Source organism: Octopus sinensis, linkage group LG5 (assembly GCF_006345805.1).
Source record: "Octopus sinensis linkage group LG5, ASM634580v1, whole genome shotgun sequence".
Lineage (NCBI taxonomy): Eukaryota > Metazoa > Mollusca > Cephalopoda > Octopoda > Octopodidae > Octopus > Octopus sinensis.
This window is the reverse complement of record NC_043001.1, coordinates 75,625,052-75,647,551: the sequence shown is the minus strand read 5'-3', so window position 1 is coordinate 75,647,551 and position 22,500 is coordinate 75,625,052. Positions and strand designations below refer to the sequence as shown.

The 22,500-nt window shown below is 34.3% G+C and overlaps 1 protein-coding gene across 1 annotated transcript in view; it reads right to left on the bottom strand.

Annotated features, from left to right (window-relative positions):
• Nucleotides 1-22,500, bottom strand: part of LOC118763348 — a 157,608-nt gene that overhangs the window by 16,699 nt on the left and 118,409 nt on the right. The window contains exon 2 of the mRNA XM_036502765.1: nucleotides 20,164-20,310. Coding sequence (XP_036358658.1) covers nucleotides 20,164-20,310 — 147 coding nt within the window. The remainder of the gene's footprint in view (nucleotides 1-20,163; nucleotides 20,311-22,500) is intronic.

The window sequence follows — 22,500 nt, the reverse complement described above, 5'->3', positions numbered from 1 at the left end:
ATCTATAGTTCATAGTCAAAAATTAATGAGTTAAGTTTTAATAGATTTAGTTAACGGATCTAATTCTACATGTTCTTAGAAATGTTGAATAGAATTTATAGGTATATTTTTATTATTAGTAAAATTACAGAGGTCATATGTTAGTGATAGTATACAAGCTAGAGTGGAAGGATCTAAGATTCACGGCAAAGACATTCAAGTGTTAATAAGATAACTTTTAATAGATTTAGTTACCAAGTCTAGTTCTATGTATCCTTAGAAATGTTGAACAAAACTTATGGGTACATGAAGGAATCACATCTGAAAATTTGTTCATCATAATAGAATTAAATACATTAAATTTCTATGTGTAAGGTTATTCACAAAGGCCGCTAAAGTGGTGGATACAGTTCTATATTTCAGAGATGAGGATATTTGTTACTGAGCTTGATCATTTCTTCGTGGTGGGTATCACGATCGCTACTTATATTCTTTGCTCGATGTTTTATGTACTGAGCAATTACTTTCTTTACACTGTATGGATGGTGGAAATTGAAGTTAAGGTATCGTCCAGTGAAGGTCGGCTTGCGATATACGGATGTCCTGAATCCATACTTGGTGCGTGTTATTAATACGTCAAGGAACGCTAGCTGACTGTCTTTTTCCTTTTCTGTTGTGAACTGTATGGATGGCTCTATTGAGTTCACATGATCTAACAGCACTTAGACATCTTCCTGGTGGGGCCAGAGAATAAAAGTGTTATCAACATATCGCAGCCACAGGGTTGGTTTCAGTGGTGTTGATCCTAAAGCCAAATTCTCAAAGTATTCCATGAGTATATTGGCTATTATCGGTGATAATGGCGAACCCATAGCTAAACACTCTTCTTGATATATATCAGTGTCCATACTGAAATAGATAGTTTCTATACAAGAAGTCAACATTTCCATCAAGTTTCTTATTGCTTGATCTTCTGTGTAGAAATTACTTATTTCAGTATTGACACTGATATATATCGACAAGAAGAGGGTTGTAAGCACATAACTAACCACTGTATACTCTCTCTTTACTCTCTTTTACTTGTTTCAGTCATTTGACAGCGGCTATGCTGGAGCACCACCTTTTGTCGAGCAAATTGACCCCCAGGACTTATTCTTTGTAAGCCTAGTACTTATTCTATCGGTCTCTTTTGCCGAACCGCTAATTTACGTGGACGTAAACACACCAGCATCGATTGTCAAGCGATGTTGGTGGTACAAACAGACACACAAATATATACACACACATACATATATATATATATATATATGACGGGTTTCTTTAAGTTTCCGCCTACCAAATCCACTCACAAGGCTTTGTTTGGCCGGAGGCTATAGTAGAAGACACTTGCCTAAGTCGCAACGCAGTGGGACTGAACCCGGAACCATGTGGTTGGTGAGCAAGCTACTTACCATACAGCCACTGTATAGGTGAAAAATTTTCAGTATATAAAAATTAATAATAAATAATCTAATCTAAGTAGTTTAAAGAAGATAATTGAATAATTTATTGTTAACAAGGGATTTTGCAAAAAATTGCATGATGGGATAGCTTTAAATGAATGGTGAATTCTCAAACTGTGCATACCGTTAAGGCTTGAAAGACAGTCTCTAATGCACGATATTTATGACACTATCGATATACAAATATTTTAGATTGAATATGTTTTATATTTATTGATAAATTATTGAATATCTGTTCCACAGAGTCGATGTATATTTCTATTCATCCCCCGATAATATTCCTTTCTTCCATCAAGTAATGACTTTAAATCATTTATATTAGTTTTTCTGGCGACAAAATATATTTCTTAGATAACTTAAGATAATCTTCAGCCAGTCAAGACACTTATTTAATGGCATCATATATATATATATATATATATATATATATATATATATATATATATATATATGTATGTATGTATGTATGTATGTATGTATGTATGTATGTATGTATGTATGTATATATATCCCGTAAAAGTAATGAAAGAAGCAATTCTTGTGGAAAATATCACGAGGGATAAACATCTTTTCAGACATATTTATAACGAACAACTCCGACGCAGACCAATGCGTATGGTGGCTAATACGAATTCTTACAATATATGTCAAGCATTTATTTTATATACGAAGGGAAAGAAAATGTAATTCAGAGCTATTAAATTATATCCCCATCCCCTCACACACACATACAGGCACACACACTCACACACACACACACACACAGAGTTCTCCGCATACATATTATTAGTGACGCAAGTAGTAATGGTCTGGTATAGCATTCAGTATGTCTTACTTAACGAAGATATACTATAGAGAGTGATAAAACTGCAGTATTCGTCTTGAGAAAGCTTCTCATATAGACGTACACTGTTAAAAAGCACATGAATGTATCAGTATTAGGAAAAGAGCATCCAATAGCGGTGGTGGAATTGCTAAATCATGATTTCTCCTCTTTGCACATCATCAGAAGTTAATATTTGTACATATATAGTAAAAGGTTATCAACAAATTTTTACCGAGCCGGCCAGCTATTTGCGATACTGGTGGTTCTTTTAAATAGCTGTTTTGCTATATCGGTAGAAGCTTTATTTGTTTGCGCATGCGATTGATATTAAATTCTTGCTACTGGTGACATGCAAAGACATAGAAGCCATAATCTAGCCGTACTACCTCCGCTGCAGGACATTTTCCATCTGCTACTGATAAGCCTCTGTGCTTTCTAGGACTATGAATCTATACGAAAACCTTTATCGAGACGAATACTGCAGTTTTCTAGTTTTCGATGATATGTGCATACTAAGATATACAGAATTCCCCCTCTCTGTATTTATGCCTGTGTGTATGTATGTATGTATGTCTATATGTATGCATGGCTGTGTGGAGAGAAGCTTGCTTCCCAACTATACGGTTCAGTGTTCAGTCCCACTGTTTGGCATCTAGGGTAAGTTTCTTCTTCTATAGCTTCGGGCCGACCAAAGCATTGTGAATAGATTTGGTAGACGCAAAGGGAAAGAAGCCCGCCGCATATAAGTGTATATACATATATATGTGTGTGTGTTTTTGTGTCTATGTTTGATCTCTCCATCGCTTGGCAACTAGTGCGGTGTGTTTATTTCCCCGTAACTTAACGGTTTGGCAAACGATTCCGACAGAATAAGTATCAGGCTTTAAAAAAATATGTACTGAAACATTCGGCTGAAAGTTCTTTAAAACAGTGCCCCAGCATGGCCGTAGTCTAATGACTGAACCAAGTAAATATATATGTATGTGTGTGTATATATATTATATATATATATATATACACACCTTGTGAATAGATTTGGTTGACGGAAACTGAAAGAAGCCCGTCGTATATGTATGCATGTATGTATATACATACATATATGTATATATATATATATATATATATATATATATATATATATATATATATATATAATATATATATATATATATATATATATATATGTATATATATATGTATATAATATATGTGTGTGTGTGTGTATGTATGTATGTATGCATAAATTTGTGTGTGTTTGACACTCCACCATCGCTTGCTAACCAATGCTGGTGTGCTTACGTCCCCGTAACTTAGCGGTTCGGCAAAAGAAACGGATAGAATATGTATTAGACATGTAAAGAATAAGCCCTGGGGGCCGATTTGTTCGACTAAAGGTGGTGCTCCAGCATGTCCGCAGTCAAAATTACTGAAACAAGTAAAAAAATAAAAATATAGAAGATATATATGTATAAGTATATATATATATATATATATATGTATATATATATATATATATATATATATAATATATATATATATAATATATATATAATATATATATATATATGTATGCATGCATATATGTATGTGTGTATGTGTGTGTGTGTATGTACGGGTGGGGCAATATTAGTACCGATGCAAAATGAGTAATTTCTGATTGCTGGTTATTTTCTCACAGCCTTTTTGAAATTGTTACATTGCAAGTATTTCATCCTCATTTCGTACTGTTGAACCAGCTTACGTATTAAAAATTAGTCAGCTTGTTGTTGTTGCTGAAGTTGAGAGATTCCGAAATATAGTCAGAAGACAGGTTCAAGTAATTTATAATCAACTATGAGCCGATTGTAATTGAGGTTGCTGGATAAATTTTGTGTTTAGCATTCAATATTCTTTTCTCTGTTAGATTCCAAGTTAATTTTTCCCACACTGATGTCTAATCTGACAATTTTAAAATTTTAAAAAGTGAGATCTAAAATTAGGTAAAATGAGTAATGCTTTATTTCAGTAATTAGTTCACTTAATCTACACGGAGCGTAATTATATCACGAAGTGAGACACTCCAGAAGATCGCGAAGAAGCTATATGGAATATCTTATGTGGATTTATTTTTACTGAGTTTCGTTATTTTTCATATTATGTAACATTTTCTTCCGATATTCTTTCATTTGACATAAATATTAAACAGTTTTTTTTTTTTGCATTTATGATCTTTCTGTTCTCTAAGGATAGATGCTGATATGTATGATTCTGTTTTCTCGAGAATCGAATAGCAAATTTACCTTGTCTTGGCTTACTCATTTTACCCCAGCCAAATCTGTCTTTTATATGCTCAAAGAGATGATTTTCTGAAATAATGATCAGATCATAATGCTTTAAATGCATTTAGAAAAGGTCATTTGCTTAGCTGATAAAATATTTGTAAGGTAGTGAACATTTGTATAAAATGTCTGAAAAGTCAAAAATACAGTAAGAACACTTCATCTCCCCTACCCCATATGTGTGTACGCGCGCATGTGTGCGTGTGTGTGTATGTGTATTTCTTCATAATTTAGGAAGTTAAGAATCCAAGGTACAGAATGCAAGCAGAAATACATACCAAATAAGTCATGGTTTTAACTCTATTTTACAAATAAACCTACTGCAGTGTCAATTATTGAATAATTAAAAGAGGAATCATGTTACAATAAGGAAGAAGACATTCATGAGAAACACGATAAAGAAAAAGAATCTCAGAAATCCTTTAAGTTAGATTACATTCTGGTAAAAATTCCTTCGTTAAATACGCCATGTTCTTGTAATATGAAACCAATTTAGAAAAAAAACTATAGAAAATAATCGTAAAAGAAGCACGTATATCCGATACATTATCCAATTGAATTTTTCCAGACTCAAGACAAATATACTAGGTCTATTATGTTCCAATTAAATATAATTTTCTAGCATCAACAACGAATAGATTAGCATTAAAGTTTAAAATAACGATAATATAACAGAATTTATAACGTTTAGATTGATTTTTTCCAGTTAATGTCATTTTTAACATAATTAAGTTTTAGATAAATGTCAAACATATCATTCGATTACGCAAGGTGCCATTGTGTGGTTAAGAAGCTCTTGTTACAAACGAGATTTGGGATCAGTCCCACAACATGGTACCAGAATGGGACTCCGTGCTGTTTCAAATTTCGAGGCCAACGACTTTGAAAGGAGGGGAATGTAGATAAGATCGTTCCCGTTACTTGAATCGTACTTTGTTTTATAGACCCAGAAGGAATGAAAGGTAAGATTGAACTCGGAGGGATTAAATATATACTGCTCAACAACTTAGAGTGTGCTTTTCTTTCGGATTTGTTTTTTACAAACGATATACATACATAAATATATATGTATAACTTACACATGTATGTATGTATGTATGTATGTATGTAAGTACATATATATATATATATATATATATAATATATATATATATATAATATATATATACAAAAAATATATATAATATATATATATAGAAAGATAGATAGATATATAGATAGATATAGATATATATATTCTAATACACTATGGGGGATTACGACACGTCGGACACCCTGGAGTATACAGACAACGTACAATCAACGTGACGTGTACTTTGGACCAGCCCCGAAGCGCTAAATACTCAGTGCTGATTTTTCCTGTGTACACAATCGGTATGTTTTATTTGATATTGATTAAAACCATAAGAGGTGACCACAGGTTTATCCAACCCTACCTGGTGTATATCTTTTCAAGTACCATATTGTATCTCAATATGTATATGAGTGTGTGTGTATGTGTGTGTGTGTGTATGTGTGTGTGTATGTATATATACATACATATATATATACATATATATATATATATATATAATAGGTTTGGTGTGTGTATATTTATGCATGTGTGAGTGTGTGTCTGTGTGTATCTAGCATGAGCCTCTTGAACACTTTGTGGAGTCGTCAGCGCGCCTTCGTGACACACAGCATCATTCGTCTCTTTTAACGTTGTAGAGTCAGTTCCTTTGCCCTTACCAAAGGCAATTTCTTCCAGAAGATAGGCTAACTGACAGAAAGAAAAAAGAACAGAAGAGAAAAACCGACTCCTGTAAGCTACCGGTACTTTATTTATTGATTACGGAAGACGGAAGGCAAAATTGACTTCGGCAAGGTCTGAATTCAGGCCTAAAGAGCCGGAATGATCGCTACTCAACAATCCATCCGGCTCTCTATATACTCTGTCACTTGGCTCCAAAATGGAGACGGGTACTAACATTTCCACGAGGAAGACGTGTTAAATGTTAAGACATTCCTCTTTACGTGAAACCATTGACAGACCTGTTAACCTACACATAAAGAATATTTATCCACCAATGTAGTTTTGAGTACAGATTCTCACTGTATGATAGTAAATGCATATATATATATGGTGGTGCACCAGCATGACGGCAACATAAAAATTAAAACGAGTTAAAGAGTTATATATACATATATATATACTTTTGCGTATATTTACATGTCGATCTATAACTATTTATATCTGTCTATCTATCAATGTCTATGTATGTATATATACAGCTTGTAAAACTCTAATCTGATACATTTGAGATTTGAGGTGAAGAACAAGTGAACTACATGGTGCCTTGTACCTGCGTGGTATTTATTTTGTCGATTCCAAAGTGATGAAAGGCGGAGTTGTCCTCAGTGTAATTTATACTTAGTACGTAAAAAGCCGGAAGTAATGCCGCTAAGCAATGTTTCTTACGCCCTAATGTTTTTGCCAGCACGCTGCTTTATAGTCTTGTAAACTGAACTGAATTTGACGATTTTTTGTCAGACTGCCACAAACGAAATCCGCTAAAGCTTGTCTGTCTGTTTTCTCTTTCTATGAAATGCTGTGCTATGATAAGTTATTATTTCTCCCCGAGCTCTAGGACTGATAAAACTAACTACCTGGTGACCGTGGGATATAAGTAACCGAGAACATAATAATCCATCAGAATGGGACTCCACGCTGTTTCAAATTTGGAGGTCAGCATCTTTGAAGGGAGGGGAATGTAGATTACATCGTTCCCGTTACTTGAATTGTACTTTGTTTTATCGACCCAGAAGGAATGAAAGGTAATGTTGAACTCGGAGGGATTTGAAGGCAGAACGTAGAGAACGGAAAGAAAAACCATTAATATCTCATCTTTATCTGGCAGTTCAGAATACCTTTGTCAGTGGCAGCCACTAAAAACTAATACATCTTGCAAAATAATTTTAAATGTTGATTTTAAATAATTAGACGGATGTCTGTATTGTAAGATCTCTTGACATTCTGACCTGCTCAGTTGTTCTTGAATGTATTGCGAATCGATATAAGTTGGAACAGTCAGATCTACAAAACCAGACAAGTATTTAAGCTTTCTACAATCAATAGAGTAATGAATAACGTCGAAGGAATAGAATTCTTAGGCTACGTTAAATATATTGCCATTAATAATGAATGATGATATCTAGAACTATAATTTTCTGCCGAGATGTTTAAGCATTTATTTAATGTGATGGAACGTTCATGAATATCTGTGACTGACTTTGACATTAGAAATGTGTAGCCCCTTTTGATAAATTACTCATTTGCAATGATAATATGCACTCATTTCTGGAGAATTTAAATGGTATATGTGAATTTACTGGTACACAAGATTATCTACGAAATGCAAATAGCCCATTGCTAATAATACTTAATGTTGTACGAAACAGGAGTGTTCTAGCATCTGTAGAACAACTAACGACGATTTGAAGTATTTAGTCATATCCCTGTATATCACTTTGCAGGTATTAAGTTTGGTTATTCAGCTATATAATTTCACTAAGATGTGTGGCATAGCCATTTATTTTAAATGAAAATGATATCTTCAGAAACTAACATCATGAATACTAACCCATGTGATAGTAGAAACACAGCATATATATATATATATATATATATATATATATATATAATATATATATATATATATATATATATATATATATATATGTGTGTGTGTGTGGTGTGTGTGTGTGTGTGTGTGTATACATTTATACATATATATATAATATATATATATGGATATAACATATAGAGTATATATATAATTATATATGAATATATTATCAACAATTATTTTATAAATTGCATATATATATATATATATATATATATATATATATATATATATATATATATATATATATATATATATATATGCAAATATATATACATGCATACGCACGCATACATATATATATATATACATACATACATATATTTGTCTATCTGCCTTTCTGTATGTCTGTCTATCTATCTATCTATCTATCTATCTATCTATCTATCTATCTATCTATTTATCTATCTATATCTATCTATATCTATCTATATCTATCTGTCTATCTCTCTCTCTCTCTCTCTCTATAATATATATATATATATATATATATATATATATATATATACATGGACACACCTTGCACAGACGTATACATTCCCATAAATGTATCTATGCATGTATATGTAATTTCAATGAAATTCAAATATAACTTCCCTACATACACCAGATGCGTAATGTCTAATTTTACGATTTTCATATTTTTGCGTTGGCTCTGAAGTATTTTTCTATTTCATTTACCGTAAGAAAATGGATGGCAACCCATAATTTCATTTTCTTGAAAGCTCTCAAAGTGATTGATTTTAGCTTTGCATATAGATTATTACAAATGATTTTTGAAGCAACAGATACGTAATTGCATTATTATTTCAAAGAAATGCAATGTTAACCTCTATCATTCAAAATATTTAAGTCTTTAACGAGATCAGTCAGACAAAAGAAGTGCAGTTCTTAAGTATTGATTTTAAAATGTTAGAAAGAAATTTGTAAAATAATTAAGAACTTCAATGACGTACTTAGACAAAATTTAACTTAGTGAAGCAACGTTTGAAGAATAGATCTCAATGAGAGAGGGTACATTCTAATAAGTATTTGCAGACATTATTAATACTGATGCTAAAGCAGCAAGCTGCCAGATTTGTTATCGCGGTGAGCGAAGTACTTAGCGGCATTCACGTTCTGAGTTCAAATTCCGCCGAGGTTGACTTTGCCTTTCATCTTTTCAGGGTCGATTAAATAAGTACCAGTTACGCACTGGGGTCGATGCAATCGACTTAATCCGTTTGTCTGCCCTTGTTTGTCCCCTCTATGTTTAGCCCCTTGTGGGTAGTAAAGAAATAGGTATTTCGTCTGCCGTTACGTTCTGAGTTGAAATTCCGCCGCGATCCACTTTGCCTTGCAACCTCTCGGTGTCGATAAATGAAGTACCAGTTGCGTACTGCGAGCCCTCCCCCAAAATTTCAGAAATTGTGCCTTTAGTAGAAAGGATTATTAGTACTGATGTTAAGGCAGTGAGCTGGCAAATTCGTTCTCGCGCCGGGCAAAATGCTTAGCGACATTTCAACAGTCTTTGTGTTCTGAGTTCAAATTCCGCCGAGGTCGACTTTGCCTTCCATCCTTTCGGGGTCGATAAATTAAGTACCAGTTACGCACTGGGGTCGATTTAATCGACTTAATCCGTTTGTCTGCCCTTGTTTGTCCCCTCTATGTTTAGCCCCTTGTGGGTAATAAAGAAATAGGTACTTCGTCTGCCGCTACGCTCTGAGTTCAAATTCCGCCGAGGTCGACTTTGCCTTTCATCTTTTCAGGGTCGATTAAATAAGTACCAGTTACGCACTGGGGTCGATGCAATCGACTTAATCCGTTTGTCTGTCCTTGTTTGTCCTCTCTGTGTTTAGCCCCTTGTGGGTAGTAAAGAAATAGGTATTTCGTCTGCCGTTACGTTCTGAGTTGAAATTCCGCCGCGATCCACTTTGCCTTGCAACCTCTCGGTGTCGATAAATGAAGTACCAGTTGCGTACTGCGAGCCCTCCCCCAAAATTTCAGAAATTGTGCCTTTAGTAGAAAGGATTATTAGTACTGATGTTAAGGCAGTGAGCTGGCAAATTCGTTCTCGCGCCGGGCAAAATGCTTAGCGACATTTCAACAGTCTTTGTGTTCTGAGTTCAAATTCCGCCGAGGTTGACTTTGCCTTTCATCATTTCGGGGGTGATAAGATAAGTAGCAGTTGAGGAATCGCCATGCCCACTCCCCTAAATTGATGGCCTTGTGAAAAATTTCAAATCATTATTAATACTGATGCTAAAGCAGCAAGCTGCCAGATTTGTTATCGCGGTGAGCGAAGTACTTAGCGGCATTCACGTTCTGAGTTCAAATTCTGCCCGAGTCGACTTTGCTTTTCATCCTTATATCGATGAAATAAATACTACTTGATCACTAGTGTCGATATAACCGACATAACCGCCCCTGCAAAAAAAAAAAAAAAGAATGCTGGCCTTGTGCTGAAATTTGTAATCATTGTTTATAGTGATGTTAAGTTGGTGGACTGACAGTTTCATTAGAGCGTCGAAAAAGTGCTTTGCGGTATTTATTTCAATGCGTTACGATCTGACTTCAAACAACACTGTCTTTGGGTCCGGGCTTCCCACTCCCATTGAATCAAAACGCGTTGGTTTGATTATGTCCACTTTACTTGGCGATTCGGCAAACGAGACTAATAGTATAATTATCATATTTTAAAAACTTAGTACGGGGATCGATTTGTTCGACTACTAACCCTTCAGGGCAGTATGGCCGTGTGTTGGTACTTTGAGTCATTCTGTTGTTTCTGCCAAATATAAGTCTACATATACACATATACTCATATTTTGAGTTCTATTTTTCCCTATTTGCATCACCATAACTATATATATATTATATATATATATATATATATATTATATATATATATATATATATATATATATATATATTATATTATATATATATATATATATATATATATATATATAAATAACCTTGCCTGTACTTGAGCCTAGGAGAGGAACTTCCTAGATGCAATCCCATAGGAAGCATCTAGAAACTTCCCGTCCAGGCAATGTTGTTTATGAAAGACCAGCAGTCGCCTATGCAAGCAAGTCTCTCCCCTTACCCCATCACCAATGTTATACAAAGGAAAGGCAAAGGCCGATAAAGCTTGGCTTTACCAATGACTCGCAACTCATTTCTGCAGCTGAATGAACTGGAGTAACGTGAGATAGAGTGTCTTGAAGAAGAACACAACACACAACCTGTTCCAGGAATTGAACTCATTACTGCATGATTGTGAGCTCGATACTCTAACCACTGAGCCATGCCCCTTCACAGGCACACACACATGTACATATATATGCATATATGTATATATGTACATACATATATATATATATATATATATAATATATATATATATATATATATATATATGTATGTATATATATATGTATTTATGTTTATATATATGTATATATATATTCATATACATATATGTATGTACGAAGATAGAGAGAGAGAGACAGACAGACAGAGAGGTATTGTGTGTGTATGTGTGTGTGTGTGTTTGTGTATACGTGGTTAACAATATTTATGTATACCTGCACACGACATAAACTTAATGCATTGATGGCAATAATGTGTTTGCAAAAAGATTTAAAACATTTAGTAATGGGTTTTGTATAAGACATAAATATCGGCAATGTAGGCAAGGTTTATTTTAATTTCTAAATGTCCGGAAAATGTCCTTGCTTATGAAATATTGTTTCTATGATGGTAAAGTTTAAAGAACAAAGGATATTATTATACCTAAACTGGGATAGTAGTATTGATCTCTAATACTTTACGACTGGTACATTGTAAGTCAATACCTCGAATTGGTCTAGAACAATAAATATCAATAACGACGAGAGAAAGCGTAAATCATCTTACTAATATTGAATTAGGTGTCACCGCTTGGCACACAGGAAAGTTGTTATTAAGATCACAGTTTACGCTCTCTCTTTCACTCTCTCTCTTTCTCTCTCTCCTCTCTCTCTCTCTCCCTGTATATATATATATATATATATATATATATACACACACACAAACATGCACACACACATAAACGGGATTCATGTTAGCCCTAAGGTAAAATCTTATTTTGATTTCTATGTATAGGAATATTTCCTCTGACGAGGGGAATGGGTCCCTTAAGTGGTCCCGAACGCCGAAATTGCAATGGGGAATTAACCACTTATTTTCAAGTTGTGAATTCTATATGCCATGTCACCCGAAGACAGTTTTTTGTCGTGAGGAGAAATAATATGAGTGATGTAATGGCTTTATAGCGGTTTTGGCTGATGTTTTTAATATGTAAGGGGTTTTCTTTGCTCCCTTAGATATGATTGTGACTTGTTCATAATTATAAACGTTTTTCTTTATATTTTATGATAACATGTTTGGCCATTGATATATTCATAAATAATCTTTATTATTTATAATATATCATCCGTAATATTTTTACATTACTCTCTCTCTCTCTCTCTCTCTCTCTCTCTATATATATATATATATATATATATATATATATATATATATATATATACACACACATACATAATCATATACATATGCATACATACACACACATATACTCCACACTGTGCTTGATGGAGAGTATTCACATTCACACAACACATACACATGCATACATATACCTACACGAGCGAAGTATATATGTTTGTGTGTAGCTACGTGTAATAAATAACTGCTAAATACTAACATATACAGATTTAGATTTCAATACAGGAACCTACTAAGGGACCTCTTCAGCCAATGAAGCAGCCTCTTGTGGTAACTCGATCTGCTATAAATAATAATAACCAGATAGGAAGAAAACATCCTTAGTTATAGGTTTACTCTACTGCAATGTATGATGGTATGGTGAGATGGTATGGGCGGAGTGTGTTTAATCATGGGTTTGATCAAACAGCTTACCTGGGGCTAAATAACGAAAATATCAACAAGAATATTATTGCAATGTATCGCTTTATAGAACCTGATCCTATTATGTATGTTGTCATACGCTTAGTGCTACAACAACGAAACTATTTATATAAAGTGGGATGGGGCATATTTACACAAATGTAATTCAAATTCAATTCCCTTGATAATTTGTTAAAGAATTTATGACAAGTTAATTATGATTATGCATTATACACTCGGTTAATTATTGAATATTATATAACCGATACTATGGAAACCTTAAGTGAAACCCATGGCAACCTTGTTTGTTCTGATCCAAACTCGAAAACGAAGCATTATTCATATCAGGAAGCGACTACCACACCACATCCCCAATAAACGGGAATGATTCACAGCTACAGTCCTAACAGTTTCCCCAATTACTGGGTTCAAATTTAGGTGCAAGTCCAGCAATTTCGGTGTAGGGGGCTAAGTCAATTACATCGACCTCAGTGCTTGGCTGGTACTTATTTTATCGAATCTTGAGGGATGAAAGGCAATACTGACCACAGTGGCATTTGAACTTAGAACCTAAAGTCAGAAGAAATGCCACTAAATATTTTGCTCGGTGAGGTAACGATTTTTACAGGTCTCCGCCTTAGTCTCTCCAAATATTGGACAGCACTATCATCAATGCTTTCTCCTAGCAAAAGCATATCCTTAGCAGCGCTAGGACGGCATCTGAAAGACTAGCTTATCTCTCTGGTGTTAGGAAATATTTCAGCTACTCTCGGATGCTAACACTCTGTCAAACTCAAGTGAGGACGATGAAGGCATACTACCCTCACTTCTGGTACTACGCAAACCTCCAGCTTGAACAGCATCTAGAAAAGGACCTCTCTACTACTTCGAATTCAGTCACCAATGGATTGATAAAATCTAGCCTCTAACCTACAGGTGTACTGTCTCGTCTCTTTCTATCACTTCTTTTCTTTGAAGCAGGCTAGTATCATACCTCTGCCATTCAGGCATCACTGTATTGGCTACGACGACACTTATCTTCCAAATAATCCAGTTCACCTATGTGAACAACGGACTAAAAACAGTACCCTAACTCCACCAACCATTGTAAACAATGAAAGCTCTCACGCATTGATAAATATTTCCTCAATAATGTACAGGATTGTGGTTATATGTTGAGGAATTATAGGTCCCGCCATGCTGATTCCCGAAAATAATGATTTAAATGGAACCGAAATCTTAGAAGCTTCCCTAAGAATCTATCGAGTAAATTTCACATCCACATACGTCTCTTTTCTCTATGTGTAAAAGCAATAAAATACAATATTACCTCAGTTTAGAATAAATTCATCAGTAACAGTAGATTGTTTCATTGTTTATTGTTTCATTACTTATCATTTCATTAATTACCACAACATCATTAATTATCTGAATGTTTATTGTAGTTTTTCTAACGTTTCATTTTCAGACATTTTTTCGATGCTTATTATTTCAATGCTTATTGTTTCATTGTATTTTCGCTTGAATTATAGAATATTATAGCAATTTTCTTCTCTATTTCTATCTCACAAAGATTAATCGATTTTGTCTTCAATCACTAAAATTAAATTGATCTGCAACAGATAGGATCTTTAGTTGTCGCAACTCTGTATTGTTAGATTCAGATCATCATCTATAAGAAGTGGAATCTTTGAAAAAACAATTCTTACAGATAAGCATTGCATGTATTCACATGAGCAGCCAATCATATATGACCTCACTAATTCTGCATTAGATCATATAACACTATCAATACTAATATACATTACTATAAATTATACAACACTATGAATTATATAATGACATAGATTATATTATAATAATAAAACTGCATTAATAAAAAAGAATATTTTAAAAATCTAAATAACTTAATTTTAAGCAAAAGATCGATACAAAAGAATGACAAGCCGTTCGTTGCTATTTCCATGTAATAAAGAATATTGGTTTCAAATTTTGGCACAAAGTTAACGGATTTGGGAGAGGGGTTAAGTCAATGACATAGACCCCAGTGCTCAACTGTTACTTATTTTATCGGCCCAGAAAGGATGAAAGGCAAAGTCAACCTCGGCGGAATTTGAACTCAGAACGTAATGACGAAAGAAATACTGTTAAGCATTTTGTCCAGCCAGCTAAAGATTCTTCCAGCTCACTTCCTCATCAATATCTATAAAGCTGAAATGTGAAAAAGTTGTTTGATTTGTTGGTTATTTGTCTCATTTTGGGGTGGGAACGGTTTAAGGGGCGGTAGATGGGGTCGGATTGGCGCCAAAATTTACACTGGGGGTAAAATGGGCTGGGCAATGGTGTGAGGGGAGTTGCAAGTCGCTCGGGGCTACCGTTTGGTTACCATGGTGGGGAATATGGGAAAAGGAGAAAAGAAAGAATGGAAGAAGAGAAAGAAGAAAAAGAAGATAAAGACGAGGAAAAAATTAAAAAATAAGAAAAAGAAAAAGAGGAAGGCAATAAAAAGAACCAGGCAAAGAAGACGAACAAAAGATGAAAGAGAAAAGGAGACAACGCGCACAAAACAACACCACCACCAAAACACGAGCGGAGCACAGGTGGTATTTGAGGGCACTTTATTAATATATTACTCTCTCTCTCACCAAATAAAAGTATTTTTTCCAGATTCCCCATGGTATACAAAATGCGAACACAAGAAATGAAAAAACATGCAAACATGCTGCTGTGGCCATTTGTGCGGAACACAGCGGTTTGGAAATTGCCAGCTTTCTAAATGCTTCTAGATCTTTTGTACACAATGTTCGGATGGAGTTGGAAGCCACAGGTGAGAATTTTTCAAATGTATCAAAGAGAAGAAAAATCATTTTTCAACATTCTGGCACAAAAGGACATCGCATTTTATACAGTAACTTTAAAACATTATCGATAGTGATCCCAGAAAATCAGTGAGGGCTATCACCAAAAACATTCCAATGTAGGAGAGGTGTCTCAGGATTGTGGTGCTGAGGACACTTGATACAAGTCGTATGTAGAGAGGAAAGGCCTATTCATATTTGCAAAGACGCAAGAAATTCCTTTGTCATATTTTAGCGTGACTCAGCCCAATGCACTTAATATTCATAGTTGAATTATTGTCTTAAATGGGTTAACATTGAAATAGATTGAGAGTTCAAATAGGCTCTCATGTCCAATATACCTTTCTTTTCATATACGGTCATATTTAATGTAAGTATATGCCCATATGCTCTAATGCTTAATATGTCAAGTAGTTACGTAAGGAGCTTAAAAGCTTCGCGAATATGGCATGCTGTTGGTACTTACTCATCACAGAACTTTGACTAAACCAAAAGTCTAACAGGACAGATGACAACTGGTTACATGCAGATCGTTCTGATGTCCCAGCAACTTTGACGGTTTTAGGACTGATAAGTAGCGGAGGTCATGTCATGCCACTACACATATTTACAAAGACTCTTAGAATTAATGCTACTTGAGGGCGTTAAAGTGCTAGAGACAGTTGTTAAGCTCTGGATGGATACAGCATGTAATGGAAGTCCACGCGTATCTAAACAAGCCTCAACACTCTCGCAAAAATTCATGTAACCGAAAACAATAGACGTGTATCATTAAACCTGTAGCCTCAAAACTCGCTAGATTTAAATCCGATAGACTATTATATATGGAGCGTTGGGGAAAGGGAGGTTGAGGAATCGACATCCTCACAATATTATAGCGTTACTGAAAGTCACCATTGCCCTGGTGGTGTCTCAGATTAATAAGAACCATGTAGTGCAGGAATATCAACGGTTCCAGTCCTAAACTGAAGCAGTCATCGACTTCGAAAGTGGATTCATGGATTAATCTAATGCGAAAGTTAACATTTGGTCTTTGTTACATTATTGTTGTTTAATTGAATAACCAACTATGTCCTCAAATAACTCTGGCATTCAGCATACATACATAAATATTTTTCTCGCTCTCTCTCTCGGTCTGTCTATATTTATACACACACACACACACACACACACACACTCACACACATATATATTTATATATATATATTTATATTTATATGTATACATATATACATATATGCATATATATATATACATACATATCCATATGTATGTATGCATGTATGTATGTATATATATACGTGTATATTTCATTTAATCAGACAAGGAACTAAAGTTCATTAAGTGATGCGAGCATCCTAGTTCACCGGTTCATGCAAGCGTTCAGAGAAAACCAAGTATATTAATTTATCACCGAAACGTATAGATATTTAAATAAACCTTTTAAAATAAAAAAAAAATGAATAAAAACTTACCTACAGATGTTTTTATTTAAAGACATTCAAATTTATACATAGAAATTTATACCTACAGCTTTTTCCACACACAGTTCATTAATTTCCCGAATACAATTCCATATACGAAACCAGTGAATTACGTATATCCTCTGGGAGAATTTTAAAAGGACGTTATTTAACAACGTGTAGGCTAACCTACGACAAACACACAAGTGTTTGTTTTTTTCTTAATGCAAGCGTTCCGTAGAAACCGCCATTACCACGTATATACAAAAATATACACGTTCAACACATTCTTACTCGTGCCAGTATAATACACAAAAGTTCATTGATGGTTTTGTGATAGTTAAAATATAGACATTGTCGAAAGAAAAAGAATGGTAAAAGTAGTGAAGAGGTGAGAACCTTGTAGATTAATTGTTAAGGAGAGAGCAGCTAGACATGTCAATTCGTCGAGTATATGCCTATCAATAATACTACAGATTAACAAAATTTATATCTTATCAAACTCCATTGAACTCCATCCAAAACTGCTACGTTAATCAATGTTTGCTCAAATACACGGTCTATACGTATCAAGTAAGCACAAACAAAACTCACATATTGCAAGATTTTAGCTACAGACTATCTATATACATACATACACATGCACACATACACATTATATACATACATACACACACACATATAAATTTAAATGTAAATATCTTTATAATAAGCAATTATCAATGATTACTATAAACCTAATAATAGTTCCTAAATGTCCATTTTGATGCATGCGCACAAGAAAATCCAATTTCCATCTTAATATTTAATAGACATCTTCTAGAAAATCAAATCAAATACGGTTCTAAACAAAGAAAGCAGAAAGACTTTCCAGGTTTATAAGCGGTAGCCTTGCTTATAATTTCCCACTCTATGGAAAAGCGTTATTTGGTATCTTTTAAATTCCAAATAAATTTGCTAAGGCTAGTGGAAGCAGACCTATTTTTATTATTGAAGGTGTAAATATGGTTAGAAATACGTTTTTTAATAAAGTTTTGCATAGTACCAACATTCAGAATATACCTTACACTTGTAAACAACATTTTCCCGCTTACAATAATTTTTAAATATATCGTCAGTGTATCATATATCCGAAAAAGAAGACACTCTAAAACTTAGAGCAGTAATAGTGTGCCTTTCATCCTTCGGGGTCGATTAAATAAGTACCAGTTACGCACTGGGGTCGATGTAATCGACTTAATCCCTTTGTTTGTCCTATCTATGTTTAGCTCCTTGTGGGCAATAAATAAACTATTACTTTTATATCTTTTACAATATAAAGCAACAAACAAAACAAACTATTATTGACTTAGAAATTCACAAAATTTCGAAAAGAAAAAGTGTTCTTTGTGACGGATTGTTCCGAAAATTGTTTTTTTCCGTGTATCACTTCTGCCTCACCTAAAGTTCTCGACTGATATTTATAAACATTTTATATTGGTAGCTTCAGTGAAATGAAATGCTCCGATCAAAAATGCTGTGAACTAAACATTATGTTACAAGACCGCCCGTACGGCTGATTATGTTTTCATATATATATCCTGGCTGTTTTTCAGACCTTGTTTTGGGAATCTGTTTTTGAGAAGATAGTCCCCAACAGAACTTACAAATATTACTAGGTTGCTATCTGACATTTAAGTTTATCTAACCCACTCAGTATTTTCTCTCATCTATCACTACATTTAAACATTTAATTACGAAACCTCATAAATTTATTTCGCCTGACAGCATTTATTCGATCAGAAATAACTAAAGTACTCATATACGACATTATCGAGCCGTGTGATTCACACTGGTTTGCGTAAGTACATTTAACAGTAAAACGAAGTTAATAGTACTCTGAGATTATTAATATATTCAGTTACTTTGATGTTTATCCACTGTCGGGATAGTTAACAAATAGCTAACATAGATAGATGACATAGTTAATAAATATCTTCTCACTAATACCAAAATCGATACTATTAAATACTACAGAGTCCAACAGCGCATACTACTGTATAAATCTGTAAAGATATCTCTAAAGAATTTGGCGATTCATCACTATCCTCATCATCAATCCTTGAGCACTACTGTCTTGAGTTCTAGAACTCAAAGGCTAGGATACCCAGTTTCCATGGCGTATAGATGATTTCCCCTTATACAGGAATCTAACCTCTCGGGGAGTTATTGATTTACTGCTGAGTGAACTGGATCAACGCGAAATGAAGAGTGCTTTCACTGCTCAAAAACACAATGTACCACCCAGTCTGGGAATAGAAACCACAGTCTTGCGATCGATTGCGCAACACCCTAACTACTAAGGCACGCGCCTTCTATTAAAGATTAGTTATTTGTTAATTTATTTTGAACGGTATGTGTGCACAGGGGAAAAGTGCAAAGTACACCACTGGAATGATGATTGACAACTAGTTTAATTGTTATCACTCTTCATATCATATCTTTGGGGACTTCAACAACAAAACAGTATTTAGATCAGGCTTAAATCTATTTTATATTATCGCTAATAAAGATTTGATAAGACTATACAGTTTAAAAATAAATACACAGATAGAAGCAGAAAAACTCTTACCATTATCGTTTGTTTCTCTGACTATGGAACAGAAATTAGCATTATTTTCAGGACATGGCGAGGGAGTAGGAGGTGACTGTTCGCATTCACCATAGTATCTGTCTCCTCTGGAATCACATCGTGAACACAGAAGCGCTGCATGGATCACTGCAAGGATGATAATAGTATTAATCTCAACAAAAACAACAACAACAACAACAACAAAAACAATAATAATAATCATTTCTATTATAGGCACAAGGTTTGAAATTCGGGGGAAGGAGCCAGTCGATTACATCAACCTAAATGCGTTACTGGTACTTAGTTTATCGACCCCGAAGGGATGAAAGGCAAAGTCGAACTGGGCGGAATTTGAATACAGAAAGTAAGAACAGACAAAATGCCTGTAAGCATTTGGCCTGGCATGCTAACAATTCTGTCAGCTCAACACCTTAAATGCCCTGATGCAGTTCCAGACAATGATTTTAATGGTTTCTGAACTTAACAGATTGGAAGTTATAGCATGCACATGTTTTGGTTTGGTATAAAAGATGGGCTACAATAACAATTTTCTGCTTCATACCACAAAATTGCTTGACCTTAACCAGTTGAGCATGTCCCTTAGTGGCTGACGATATGTCCATCTCTGATCATGAGCAGAAGTAGTGGGGGAAGCATCAGAGCATAAAAAATGGACTACACCAAATATTCTCTTCAATACCACAGATTTGCTTGTCATTTGCTTGACTTTAACCAGTTGAGCATGTCCCTTAGTGCTTGACTACATGTGCTTTGCTGGTCTCGAGCAGAAGTAGTGCGGAGACCATCATAGCCATAGTTGAGAGGAATTATTTGAGGTTTGAATAATTCACCTCTGGAAACATGGGTGTTTCGTTCAACATCCTTAAACAATCCTTATTCAGGGACCTTTTCATTGAGCTACCCGTCCTGAAGAAAATTCCAACAAGGCCCCTCCTGCAAGGTCACGCGCTGTTTATCTTGATATGAGATCATCATGTCACGCATTTATGGTTGTGATGCATGTGCCTGGTGCAGACTTATCAGATGAGTAAGTAGTCATGATGGGTATATTAGGCTTCAAATAATTGTACCCCATGTCACATTGATGGCATGCGCTGCTCTCTCGCTCACTCATTCACTCACTCACTCACTAATAATAATAATAATAATAATATAATAATAATAATAATAATAATAATAATAATAATAATAATAATAATAATAATAATGATGATTAGAAGAGAGAGAACAACGGGGATATTTAACATGTGAGAACGATAAAATATTACTCCGAAATCTATCCAAAAATATCGGGAATAAAAATAACAAATGAAACCTAAAAATAACTGGCAAAGTGTTAGACTATACCCTAGTAAGTAATACTCATTAAAATTTATTTTTATTTTCAAAATAGAATGGTGTACCACCTCCAGCACTCGCACAACACATGTAAACACGCTCACAACTTTACGATTGAAATCAACAACAGACCGTTTCCTTCCCCAACCATCATACACAAAAATGTAAAATAAATTGAATAATATCAGAATTATTTAGTTTAAGAAGAACCAACAGGAAATGTGTACTTTAAACTTATTACATAAAAAGTACCATAAATTACACCTGCAGACCCTTTAACACCGTGAAATGATGACCGAAAAGGATGACCATCAAAGTAAAGGGCCGGCTGTTATTCCTCAAGCCCCGCAAATAAAATCAAAAACGCAGAAATGGACACCAGTGGAATATATTTCTCTCCTACACGCTTATTTTACAGCATATAAATGTAAAACTCAACAGCATATACATGTAAAACCTACAATAAAAATAACCCAGATTAAGATATATCGATGAACCCTAACAAACTAGTCAATATAATGGGATTCATTCTCAAAACAAACAAAGAATGTCAGAAATTGAATCAGCACTTAAAAAGGAAAACTACACCAGTTAAACACAAACAGTGCCCATAGAACAATACCTAATAACACAAGTATTGAGTGTGTAAAACACGAAGATAGACATAAAAGACTGAATTCCACAGAATGTATAATGGTGACCGAAATGCATCAAACAAGAGTAATACATTCAAAAATATAAAGAGGAAGGAATGTGAATAAACTTAAAGACTGGAAACAATGAAGGCGCAAACTATGATTATGATACTTTAAAAATGAGTTTAATGAAGGAATTTTTAATTCCTTCATTATACTCAGAATTCAGTATGAACCACCTATTGTACCGCCTAAAAATTAAAGTTGATAATAAGACAATAATCAGAATAACATAAATCTGGTCGTCACAGAACTAATCGCAACAGAAATAAATATCAATATG